This window comes from Pan paniscus, chromosome 16, assembly GCF_029289425.2.
Source record: "Pan paniscus chromosome 16, NHGRI_mPanPan1-v2.0_pri, whole genome shotgun sequence".
Classification (NCBI taxonomy): domain Eukaryota; kingdom Metazoa; phylum Chordata; class Mammalia; order Primates; family Hominidae; genus Pan; species Pan paniscus.
This window is the reverse complement of record NC_073265.2, coordinates 72864414-72877999: the sequence shown is the minus strand read 5'-3', so window position 1 is coordinate 72877999 and position 13586 is coordinate 72864414. Positions and strand designations below refer to the sequence as shown.

At 39.2% G+C, this 13586-nt stretch overlaps 1 protein-coding gene across 2 annotated transcripts in view; it reads right to left on the bottom strand.

Annotated features, from left to right (window-relative positions):
- Window positions 1-130: 130 nt before the first annotated feature.
- Window positions 131-13586, bottom strand: part of BTBD1 (BTB domain containing 1) — a 53788-nt gene continuing 40332 nt past the window's right edge. The window contains exons 6-8 of one of the 2 annotated variants that reach the window (XM_003815293.6): window positions 4360-4447; window positions 2411-2557; window positions 131-1937 (exon numbers count right to left, since the gene is read on the bottom strand). In XM_003815293.6, the coding sequence (XP_003815341.2) occupies window positions 1779-1937; window positions 2411-2557; window positions 4360-4447 (394 nt within the window). In that variant the 3' untranslated portion in view covers window positions 131-1778. Of the gene's footprint in view, window positions 1938-2410; window positions 2558-4359; window positions 4448-13586 lie in introns of those variants that run through there. The other variant, XM_034939307.3, reaches the window with a different exon arrangement.

Genomic DNA, 13586 nt, shown 5'->3' with positions numbered 1-13586 from the left:
GCAGTGAGCCGAGATTGCACCACTGCCCTCCAGCCTTGGCAACAGAGCGAGACTTCATCTCAAAAAACAAAAAACAAATCAAAATTCTGTTTATATTCACTTTTAGAAGAAAAAGGCAAATGACATAAAAGAGTTTTATATATATATATATTTATTTATTTATTTATTTTTAAAAATTCCAGGGGATGTCCCAAAGTTAGTAAACAGTTCTGTTTCTTGTCCCTTTTATGGCTGCATGCAGTTTCAATTGTTCAGTACAACAGATGAGGCATTTAAAAGGTCTCCAATGTCAAGAAACACTAACTCATCTCTGGCATATCATATTTTTTAAGGCAGAAGTATTTTCTGTAATGGTTACTACAGAGTGTTTACTGGTTAATTTTTAGTTAACCAGAACCACACATCCCATAGATAATTCCATTTAACTGAGGTTTATATCCATAAGAGCATTACCATAGAAAAATTTCCCTTTAGCAATTTCAAGAGACCTCAGACACCAATATACCTACCTTCTTGACAATATAAAGTGAAATATTACTTTAGATGAAAATTTTTGTATCTTATTATTTAGAAAAAATTAAGTTGATATTTAAAAGAATTTTGATTTTTAATCACCTTCCACAACGATTTGATATACCTTAAACTCCACTTTCATTTTTTATAAGAGAATCACTTCCAAGGGAAAAAAATGGATGTTACTATATTTTAAAATCTGCTTTATAAAAAAGTGTATAAATGTCAATCTGCCAGATATACTTCCTATCCCCAACACAGCTGTAACAGTGACTAATGGGGTCATGACCATGAAGCAAATTTTACTTCCTAAATAGAAATGTGTAGGTGGCAGAAAGCGTATTTTTCAGCAGGAGTGATTCTGTTGGATCTCTTTACAATGTCAGAGCAGTTGTTAGAAATGTTAGTATTTTATTCGGTTTCTTGCTGTGAAGGATTATCACAATGTTGAAGTGATGGCTGTTCACCCAGTTGTCATCACCGTCATCATCTCAATCTTGGGAATCATCAGCAGTGTCCCCCACACAGAGAGACAGGTATAGTGGTGCAGTTTAGTGACAGGGAATCCAGTCTTAGATCCTGTTTATATCACATTTTTGTGAATTTACACAAAATTCCATTTATAGCTTTAAAACTGTACTACATAACACATTACTATACTACTACAAAATATCCTTCTCTATAAATGCACTGAATATTTTCTTGGGCATTTTATTAGGCCTTTTTTAGCATTATTACAAATGCTAACAACAAGATACTTCAAACCACCAAATATAAAGTCAGCTTCTTAATTTTCTGAAATTTAGTTATTTGAGTTAATAAGAATTCTGTAGGAATACTGACCCATCTCTTTTCATCCAACCTTCAAAATAGTTAAGCCTATTTGCCCATCTCACCTAACCTTCAAAATAGTTAAAACAAAAACAAACCCAAACTAGCTATATATAACAAGAATCTTTCAATTCCCAAACTACTGAAAGACCCTAAGTCAGCCAATCTATGAAATTATACAAGATGAAGGTGAAAAAGCTGTGCTTTTTTTTAAACCATTAAACCCAGTTCTCTTAAAGTTGTAAGAAAATGGAAAATCTGTTTTTAAATCATGCAAAGATTTAAATAAACATTTTTCTATCTGCTCTAAGAAACTGTTTCTTATCTTACAATTTTAAATATTCATAACACTCAAACTACTTTTTTGTGGCCATTTATGTTTTTGACACTAGATTGTATGGTATTATTTAGCCAAGATGTATTATAATGCTAAATTATGTATAAAATATGATTTCTGGAATTTGTCCATCCTCTATTGAAGTGCCATTATTATTGCCAGGGGAACTAAAAAAGAAAAAAACAGTCTTGCTTGCAGCAGGTGTCTCATGCACTACTTTCTTCAATCCTTTTGTGCCATAGTGGGAATCTGGACCCTAAATGAGAACAAAAGGTTCCTTAGTAATTTTCATTTAATAAGCACTCAGTTTAATGTGGTGTTTTAATTAACGTTCCATTATATTTCACTATCATTCCTATATAAAATTTTATGCTGTCATTTAGAGAAAAATGTTTTTACCAAAAAACTAATTAATGAATAAAAATACTGAATGTACAGCCCAGCTATTAGAGAATAGTGAAAAGATTTTACAAAAATAACTTTTATTTTCTGCCAAACATTCAACTGCTTACTGAAACAAAGGGCTACTTCTTAAGAAGAGCTATTTCTTTCAGAACAGAGCTGTGGGGAGAAGTACTTCTTTTCGGAAGGCAGTGGAATATTTTAGCTCCCAGCTTCTTTTCCCCCCTCTTTATAAATGGCTCAGCTGTCAGTGACTCTCAGCTTCTAAAACACACATTCTGCAACATTCAAGAGGAAACCATCTGGAACATAGTGCATGACTCTTACTTTGAGTGTTGCGCATGCTGTGTAGCACACATTGGGCAGGATCTCTATGGGTTCCTTGAACATGACCCTGAATGTGTTAGCTGTCCCATCACAACTAAAGCCGGTATCATTCTGTCCCAGGGTTTGCTTTTTCTCATATTCAATGATCTGTAATTTTTAAGAGACAAGTTACATTTAAGTTAAACCAAATAAAGCAAACTATAGAAAATAATATAAAGCCCTTAGCAGTGTGTGTGTGTGTGTGTGTGTGTGTTTTGAGACAGACTCTCACTCTGTTGCCTAGCCTTGGGGGTGGGGGGTGGGGGGGGGGGTGGGGTGGGGTGTGTGTGTGTGTGTGTGTGTGTGTGTGTGTGTGTGTTTTTGAGACAGACTCTCTCACTCTGTTGCCTAGCCTGGGGTGCAGTGTTGGGGTCTCGGCTCACTGAAACCTCCACTTCCCAAGCTGAAGCAATTTTCGTGCCTCAGCCTCCTGAGTAGCTGGGATTACAGATGTGCGCGACCACACCTGGCTAATTTTTTTGTATTTTTAGTAGAGACAGGGTTTCATCATGTTGGCCAGGCTGATCTCCAACTCTTGGTCTCAAGCGATCTGCCCACCTCAGCCTCCCAAAGTGCTGGTGTGAGCCACTGCGCCCAGCCCTAATTTTTCATTTTTTTTGTAGAGATGGGATCGTGTTCTGTTGCCCAGGCTGGTCTTGAATTCCTGGGCTCAAGCAATCCTCCCACATCAGCCTCCCAAAGTACTGGGATTATAGATCTGAGCCACTGTGCCCAGACTGTTTCTATTATTTTACTCACAGTATTTATACTTCATAATTTTAATGTACCTATAATCCTGATGCCCTCCCACAGTTTGTACACAAGGAGCCTGGTGTCTTTTTTTTTTTTTTTTTTGAGACGGAGTCTCACTCTGTAGCCCTGGCTGGAAGGCAGTGGCGTGACCTTGGCTCACTGCAACATCTGCCTCCCAGGTCCCAGTTCAAGCAATTCTCCTATCTCAGCCTCCCGAGTAGCTGGGATTACAGGCATGCACCACCATGCCCAGCTAATTTTTTTGTATTTTTAGTAGAGACGGGGTTTCACCATGTTGGCCAGGCTGGTCTCAAACTCCTGACCTCGTGATCCACCTTCCTTGGCCTCCCAAAGTGCTGGGAGGCCGAGGCAGGAGAATTGTGTGAACCCGGGAGGCGGAGCTTGCAATGAGCCAAGATCGCGCCACTGCACTCCAGCCTGGGCAACAGAGCAAGACTCCATCTCAAAAAAAAAAAAAAGAAGCAGGGGCCTAATGCCTGTAATCCCAATGCCTTGGGAGGCCAAGGCAGGAAGATCACTTGAGCCCTGGAGTTCAAGACCACCCTGGGCAACACAGCGAGATAAAAAAAAAGAGAAAGAAAAATTAGTTGGGCATGGTGGCACATACCTGTGGTCCTAGCTACTTGGGAGGCTGAGGTGGGAGGATTGCTTGAGCCTGGGTGATTAAGGCTGAAGTGAGCTGTGATCGCACCACTGCTCTTCAGCCTGGGCGACCAAGTGAGACCCTGTCTCAAAAAAAAGTAACCAAGAATAAAGCAGGGTCTGCTCAGCCCCTTGGAAGTCACAGGATGCTCACACCAGTTACAAGAAATTTAGTTTCAGTCCTAGAGTTGAAAGGGCCATGAAAAAGGCAGGAGGATGTTTTAAGACTGCACAGCAGGAAGTACTAATAGAAGGGATTCCTGGACAAAGAAGAGCTCCTTATATGCTACTGCTTTTGTGAAGGACCCCAATTTTCTGCAACCAGACTTTTTAGATCAACTCTAAAACAGAACTCTTTATGCTTACAATGCTACTAAGGGGCCTTCTGATTGCTTTGACAATTATATTGAAATTTGGATTCTGTCAAAACAATATCTTAAAGTTACCTGTTTGTGTTATTTCAAGATGATATATGGTGGGGGAGGAAACTGTACCTGTATATTCACTTGATAATCTGTAGGGCCATGAATAGATCCATACAAGCCAAATCCAACTATAGAGATCCTTCTATTAACTGTGAATCTGAGAGAAAGAAGCCAAAAATAAAATATAATTAATCCCATGTGTTCATATTCTGAAGGGTTATAATTTTTTTAAGTGTAACCTAGAACATCCAGTTTTGCTTATAAAAAGGAAAACAAATTAGATATCCTTGGAAATGTCATCTGTTTGCTTACCAAAAAGCTTTCTAGAGTAGATTTGAACTTAAGAGGAACCTAAGAATTGGTTTTGTAAAAGAATTTAACCTAAATACCCACTTTTGTTGTAATGATAATTTTAGTGCTATACGAGTCCAAATATTTGTACATCTTTTTCATGAACGCAGACATCTCAGCCATTAGGACTGAAGCCCAGCATCTCAAACTACGACAATTATCAATTCAACAAATACTTACTAAGGGCTTATCATATTTAGGTACTAGGCTTGGCACTGCGGAAGTAATGGTCAACAAGACAGTTTCTACCTGCATTGTGCATACAGTCTAATGGAGGACACTGATAATACAAGAAAGGAATAAATAAATAATTACAAATTGTAACAAGAGCTGTGAAGGAAGTAGGCTACTCTAACAGAATACTGGTAGCAGAGGGATGGGACAGGATTCGAATGCAGTTTCCTAACTAGAATAATTAACAAGTCCAGTTTGGTCATAATAGTTAAGAAATATTGACCCATCTTACTCCATTTTGTAAATGAATAAAAACTGACATTAAATACATATGGAACTGAGGCTGGGTGTGGTGGCTCACACTGCAATCCCAGCACTTTGGGAGGCTGAGCCAGGTGGATTACCTGAGGTCAGGAGTTTCAGACCAGCCTGGCCAACATGGCAAATCCCTGTCTTTACTAAAAATATAACAATTAGCTGGGCATGATAGCAGGCACCTGTAATCCCAGCTACTAGAGAGACTGAGGCAGGAGAATCGTTTGAACCTGGGAGATGGAAGTTGCAGGTGACCCGGCACTCCATCCTGGGTGACAGAGCGAGACTCCTTCTCAAATAATAATAATAATAATAATAATAATACATACATATGGAACTAAAAGCCTGTAAAATCTGACATAATTATAATGTCTTACATTGCAAAATTACATTGAGTAACTCTCAACATTTTCAGCAACACCTTCAATTATTAGTAATACTACTAACTCATCAATACCACTTCATGAGTACTTCCTAGTGTGCCAGGCACTGAACTTCAGTTCTTCACAGAATTATTTCCTTTAGTCATCGTAACAGCCCTATAAGCTAGATAACAGTACTATTTTGAACATCTGGTACAGTAAGATCACCTTAAACGCTTACAAACATGTAATTTTTTTTAAAGAGATGGAGTCTTGCTCTATTGCCGAGGCTGGGGTACAGTGGTACAATCATGGCTCACCACAGGCTTGAACTCCTGGGCTCAAGTGATCCTTCTACCTCAGCCTCCCAAGTAGCTGGGCTGCAGACACACTCCACCATTCCTGGCTAGTTTAAATTTTTTTTTTTTTTTTTACAGATGGAGTCTAACTAAGTTGCCCAGGCTGGTCTAGAACTGGTCTCAGATGATACTCCCAACTCATTGTCCTGAGTTGCTGGGATTATACGCATGAGCTACCACTCCTGGCTCTAAAATATGTTATTTATAATTTTTTATTATAAACAAGTAGGGCAGGCACAGTGCCTCATGACTGTAACCCAGCACTTTGGGAGGCTGAGGTGGGTGGATCACCTGAGGTCAGGAGTTCGAGACCAGCCTGGCCAACATGGTGAAGCCTCACCTCTACTAAAAATACAAAATTAGCCAGGCGTGGTGGCACACCCCTGTAATCCCAGCTATTCGGGAGGCTGAGGCAGGAGAATTGCTTAGAATCCGGGAGGCGGAGGTTGCAGTGAGCTGAGATGGTGCCAGCCTGGGCAACAGAGCGGGACTCCATCTCAAAAAGAAAAAAAAAAAAAAAAATAGACCAGGCACAGTGGCTCACGCCTGTAATCCCAGCACTTTGGGAGGCTGAGGCAGGTGGATCATGAGGTCAGGGGATCGAGACCATTCTGGCCAACATGGTGAAACCCTGTCTTTACTAAAAATACAAAAATTAACTGAGTGTGGTGGTGTGCACCGTAGTCCCAGCTACTCAGGAGGCTGAAGCAGGAGAATCGCTTGAACCTGGAGGCAGAGATTGCAGTGAGCCAAGACTGCACCACTGCACTCCAGCCTGGGCAACAGAGTGAGACTCCACCTCAATCAATCAATCAATCAATAATATATTGTGCTTAAAAAAAAACAGAAAATGCAGCTAAATAAGAGGAAAATTTTAAAGCTTCCATAAATCCAGAGACAGCCCTTGCTAACCCCTTACAATTTTTAATCCTTTATATTTCTTTTTCAGTTACATTTCTATGAACATATATGTAATTTAAAAAATCATATCAGAATATATATATATATTTGTAACCTCTTTTTCATGTAAAATGGTTTTAAAAACTACCAATTCACTATATTTAACGAATGCCTTGTTGGATAATCTAGATTATTTGCAGTTTTTGTTATTATATAATAATGCCATGAGGAACAATCCTATAGCTAAATCATTTTAAGAAGCCTTAATTATTTTCCTTGGAATAAATTCCTAGAACTGCTGGTGAAAATAAAAGGCACATTCTTTAAAAAATTTTTATTTTTTTTATTTAGACAGGGTCTTGCTCTGTCACCTGAACTGGAGAGCAGTGGTGCAATCATGGCTCACTGCAGCCTCAATCTCTTGGGCTCAGGCGACCCTCCTGCCTCAGCCTCCTGAGTATCTGGGACCACAGGTGCATGCCACTACATGCTGCTAATTTTTAAAAAATTATTATTTGTAGATGCGGGGTCTCACTATGTTGCCAAGGCTGATCTTGAACTCCTGGGCTCAAGTGATCCTCCTGCCTTGGCCTCCCAAAATGTTTTGATTACAGGTGTAAGCCACCACACCCAGTTAAAAGGCACAGTCTTAAGGCTTTAGGTAAACATTGTCAAGTTGCTTTCTGGAAAGATAACATTTTATACCCCATAAGGTATAACGATCATTTTTCTCTCACTCTTATCAACCAGGAATATTTTTCATTTTCTTTTGCCTTTGAGAAACCGATAGTGACAAACTCCATTTATATTTTGATTATTACTGTTACTATTTGACACAGGATCTCACTTTGTCAACCAGTCTGGAGTGCAATGGCACGATCTCGGCTCATTGCAGCCTCAACCTCCCAGGTTCAAGCGATCCTCCCAACTCAGCCCCCACAAGTAGCTGGGACTACAGGCACACGCTACCATGCTCAGCTAATTTTTATAGTTTTTTGTAGAGATGGGGTTTCACCATGTTGCCCAGGCTGGTCTGGAACTCCTGAGCACAACAGATCCACCCGCCTCAGCCTCCCAAAGTGTGTGGATTTCAGGTGTGACTCACCATGCCCAGCCTATTTATTTGATTATTAATGAGGTAAAACATTTGCTCATATTCTTACTGCCCACTGGATTTTCTCTCTAATGAAATACCCAACTCATGTTCTTTTCTCATTTTTCTCTACAGATGTGTTTGTCTTTTTAATGTAGATTCAAAAGATCACATTATATAGAGATGATAGTTATTTATGCTTTGTTGGTAATATCCACTGTAATAAGTTTCCCATTTGTCACTCATCTTTTAACTTTATGGTGATTTTGTACTTAAAACTTTTCAATTATCTGTTTTCAAAATTATGATACATGCCAAGTTTAGAGAGGTCTACCTCATCCTCATAGTACATAAACATTCACCTGTTCCAGCACTTTCATGGTTTCAGTTTTGTTTAATGTTAAAATTTTAATTTACATCAATACAGGTACATGGGATCAGTAAGGATATAACTTAATTTTCCCAGTGGTTAATCCTTCCCTCACCTTTATCATATTCTTTTTTGTTTTTGAGACAGGGTTTTGCTCTGTTGCCCAGGCTGGAGTGCAGTGGTGAGATCACAGCCTCCTTCCTCAGCCTCTTAAGTAGCTGAGATTACAGGTGCATGCCACCACGCTGAATTTTTGAATTTTTTTGTAGAGATGGAGTTTCACCATGTTGTGCAGGCTGCTCTCAAACCCCTGGGCTCAAGTAAGCCACCCACTTCAGCCTCCCAAAGTGCTGGGATTACAGGCGTGAGCCAGTACACCTGGCCATATCATTTTCTAAATGTTCATTTATGTTAGGTTAGTTTCTGACATCTATAGTCTGTTCCATACAACACTAACTTCCTATAGCTTTACAATACTTTGTCTTGTCATCTGTATTACTCTTATTAAAAGAGAAACATATACTCTTCCAAATTAACTGTTAAGAATTTTGCCAGCCGGGTGCGGTTGCTCACACCTGTAATCCCAGTACTTTGAGAGGCTGAGGTGGGCAGATCACCTGAGGTCAGGAGTTCATGACCAGCCTGACCAACATGGTGAAACCCAGTCTCTATTAAAAATACAAAAACTAGCCAGGCATGGTGGCAGATGCCTGTAATCCCAGCTACTCGGGAGGCTGAGGCAGGGAGAATAATTACTTGAACTCAGGAGGCGGAGGTTGCAGTGAGCCCAGATCTCACTATTGCACTCCAGCCTGGGCAACAAAACAAGACTCCATCACAAAAAAAAAAAAAAAAAAAAAAAAAAGAATTTTGCCAAGCCACTCTCCACTACCTAAAATAGTATGTGACTTCTGAAAGAAATTCTCTAACATACATAGGTTAATTTGGAAGACACTGTCCTTATTAAAGTCTGATTCTACTCAAACTTTTCCAGTTCTTCATAAAGCTAATGTACTTTATAGTTCTTACTGGGTTTAATCCTACTACTTAATATTATGTTACTGTTATGAATGGGATTATTCACAATACTACAGTAATATTCAACATATATAGTGATATATAAAATTACAATACAGTAACATATTGTAATAGTAACATAATACTCAAAATATTTAATGATATTTACTCAATTATAACTAAATTCTTTTACATTATAATTTTTTTGTGGTAAAGTTATGTACCATTTTAACCATTTTTTTTTTTTTTTTTTGGAGATGGAGTCTCACTCTGTCACCCAGCCTGGAGTGCAGTGGCGTGGTCTTGGCTCACTGCCAGCTCCGCCTCCCAGGTTCACGCAATTCTCCTGTCTCAGCCTCCCGAGTAGCTGGGACTACAGGTGCCCGCCACCACGCCCGGCTAATTTTTTGTATTCTTAGTAGAGACGGGGTTTCACCGTGTTAGCCAGGATGGTCTCGATCTCTTGACCTTGTGATCCACCCGCCTCAGCCTCCCAAAGTGCTAGAATCGATTACAGGCATGAGCCACCACGCCGGGCCCATTTTAACCATTTTTAAGTGTACAGTTCAATGGCACTAAATACATTCATATCATTGTACAACTGTCACCATTATTCATCTCTGTAACTGAATTTTGATGACATACAGGAACACCAATGGTTTTTAAATATACTTTTTATAAGTGGCCACTATTCTCTTTTATTGGTTCTAGTAGTTTTTTAGCTTGATACTGAGGTTACCTAGGTGGACCAGTTGTTCTCAAAACGAGTTCCACCCCCAAGGAGGCATACTCGATTTCACAAAGGTTTAGGGGGGCACTACTGGCAAGGAACTAGGGAAACTAGATTTCCTGAAATGCACAGAACAGTCTCCCATAACTCAATCAACTTTTAAGTGTCTTGCCAGAATCCATGTAGGTAAAAAATCTGTTTATAACTACAAGCCTTGAACCTCATTCCATTTTGTTTATAAACCAGATTTTTTAGTGCTTTTTTTTTTTTTTTTTTTTTTTGAGACGGAGTTTTGCTCTTGTTGCCCAGGCTGGAGTGCAATGGTGCGATATTGGCTCACCACAACCTCCACCTCCCAGGTTCAAGCAATTCTCCTGCCTCAGCCTCCCAAGTAGCTGGTATTACAGGCATGTGCCCCCACACCTGGCTAATTTTGTATTTTTAGTAGAGACGGGGTTTCTCCATGTTGGTCAGACTGGTCTCGAGCTCCCGACCTGAGGTGATCCGCCCGCCTCGGCCTCCCAAAGTGTGGGGATTACAGGCATGAGCCACTGTGCCCAGCCTTTTAGTGCAATTTTAATATTCAGACTTTTACAAGAGGTAACTACCATATAAACAGAAGGAATATACAGTCAATTCTCATTATCTGTGGAAGTTATATTCAATATACAGAATTAGCAAATACTAAACCACTGCTCCTAGAGGAAATACGTGTGTGTGTGTGTGTGTGTGTATGTATACATATACACACATACACACGCCTTGCATAGATTATAATCTTCAGTCCTAAAAACAATTCATCCAGCCAGGCGTGGTGGCTCACACCTGTAACCCAGCACTTTGGGAGGCCAATGCTGGTGAATCACCTGAGGTCAGGAGTTCGGGACCAGCCTGGCCAACATGGTGAAACCCCGTCTCTACTAAAAATACAAAATTAGCCAGGTGTGGTGGCACATGCCTGTAATCCCAGCTACCTGGGAGCCTGAGGCAGGAGAATCGCTTGAACCTGGGAGGTGGACGTTGCAGTGAGCCGGGATCGCACCACTGCACTCCAGCCTGGGCAACAAGAGCAAAACTCTATCTCAAAACAAACAAACAAACACCTCGTCCTAGTATATTCTATTTTCTTTATTCCACAAAAGAGAAAACAGAGTTTGGAAGTGTTAAGTGACTTGTCTGAGGTTGCCCCACTAAGAGGTGCCAGAGCTGGCCTTCAAGCCCCATTCAACCTGCCCAAGAGCCAGAGTTTCTTGCACTCCACTGCACTGCCCCTCCCCTTCTCCACCTCTGTAGGAGAGCTGAACCAGGAAAGTAGAGCCTTGCCTTGTTCAGCCACAGCTGGAAACGTGCTGGTCTGGCAACTAAAGTCTTTGCTGAAAACGACTAAGAAAGTGCCCCGAATATTGACTTTACAGGTTACAGATAAATTTCAGCCAGTAGGCAAGTTCAGAAATAGACACTATGAGTAGGACCAACTATATATACTCTTTTACCTGGAACCTTTAAAGAAAACGTAAGTGGCAGCAATGCTGCTCATGATATTTAAGACATAACACGCCTCTACTGTGCAGCTGAAACTGTCTCATCATGGTGATGCATATATGTACAGCAACTAACTACTTCAGTTTGCCTTCCAGTGTTGTCCTGCCCAAAGTCTATGTATTGAACTACATATTTTACTATCAATTACATTTATTCCCCTTTATATTATAACTAGATCACTTATCAATTAAAAAATGTATAAAGCATATTATCTATGAATTTTATTTCAGGTTAGTAAAGTGGGAATTACAAAATATTTATTAAAAAAAGAGAGAACTGGGTTTGATAGAGTTGTGAACTACTAATGTACATAATGCCATTAGCAAATAATCAATCAGAATTATAATAACACTGCTTTAAACAGCAAGGATATCTCTATCTTGAGGTTTCAATAGTTTATCATGTCAAACAAGTATTCTTCTAGGCCTCATCTAGTAAGAATTATATCTGGAAGGAAGGTGAAATTTTATCAAAAGCCTTTCTGACATCTATTGAAATCAAATTGTTTTTCTTCATTGATCTGTTGTGAGAATTATACTAATACATTTCCTAACACTGAGCCATTCTTTCAATCTCCAAATAAACTCTGTTTGGTCATAGTGTTATTCTTCTAAGGTACAGATTCAATATCCTAATGTTTTACACAAAATTTCTTCTTTATATTGAGATTGATCTAGAATTTTTTTTGTCTTGTCTGATTCCTATATAAGGGTTATGCTTCCTTCAATAATTAACCAAGTAGTACTTTATTCTTTTAATGCTCAAGGAAACTAACTGTTCCTTGAGGATTTGACAAAACTCACCTGTAAAAACCACCTTGTGAAGGGACAGTTCTTTGATAACTTTTAATTCCTTCCATGGTAATTGGTCTATTCAGGCTTTTCTTCTTCAGTCAATTTTGATAATTTATATTTGCCTATAAAATGATCCATTCCATCAACATGTTCAATTTATTAGCACAGAATAAACCCAGAATTAAAATAAAAATGTCAGCATATAATTATATTCCCATTTTTGCTTCTAAATGTGAATGTTTATTACCTTTGCCAGAGGTTTATTTATTTTATTGGTCTTTTAAAGGAACCAGCTTATGGATTTATGAATTCTACTATTTCTAATTCATTAATTTCTACATTTATCTATTTGCTTTCTCTTTTCTTATAGTTCTTTTGCTATTTGTTTTCTAGCTACTTGGGCTGAATGCTTAAATCATTTATTTCTACTCTATTTACTACAAGTAGTTAATTATTACTTTTTCTTTGTGTGCAGCTTTGGCCTCATCCCATAATTTTTGCATATAGTTATTGTGAATTATTATTAAATAGTCTACAAGTACATTTTTAATTTCCATGTTAACTCAAGATTTATAATAGTCCCACATCCAACCAGATTTTTCTGTTTTAACAAACTTGTTAATTTCCAGTTTTATACTGAAGTGCTATTAAATAAATGAAAATCCGAAAGTCATGTTTTGTGAAAACCGGCACTGATTCTATTTTGACATTCAACCTAAAGAAACACAGTAGAGCAAAGACAATTTCTTCAACAGGATTATACGCATGCATTTTTCAAGATTCTTGATTTTTTTCTCAAGGCTTTTATAAATGTATACTGAGATACTTTCCCTGCAACATCTATGCAAAGAAAAAACTCACACTAAACATAGTAAGGTTACATTTATTAATTGTAGCCCTAAGCCTGTAAAAATAACGTTTGATCAATTAAGGTCTAGAACTCAGCCCACTGGCAGTGGTGATCCAAACAAAAATCATGTAACAGCCGGGCGTGGTGGCTCACCCCTGTAACCCCAGCACTTTGGAAGGCTGAAGCAGGTGGATCACTTGAGGTCAGTAGTTCGAGACCAGCCTGGACAACATGGTGAAACCCCGTCTCTACTAAAAATCCAAAAAGATTAGCTGGGCGTGGTGATGCATGCCTTACAGGTTACTCAGGAGGCTGAGGTGGGAGGATCGCTTGAACCCAGAAGGCGGAGGTTGCAGTGTGAGAGATCGCGCCACTGCACTCCAGCCTGAGTGACAGAGCGACTCCATCTTGGGGAAAAACAAAAAAATCACGTAACAGA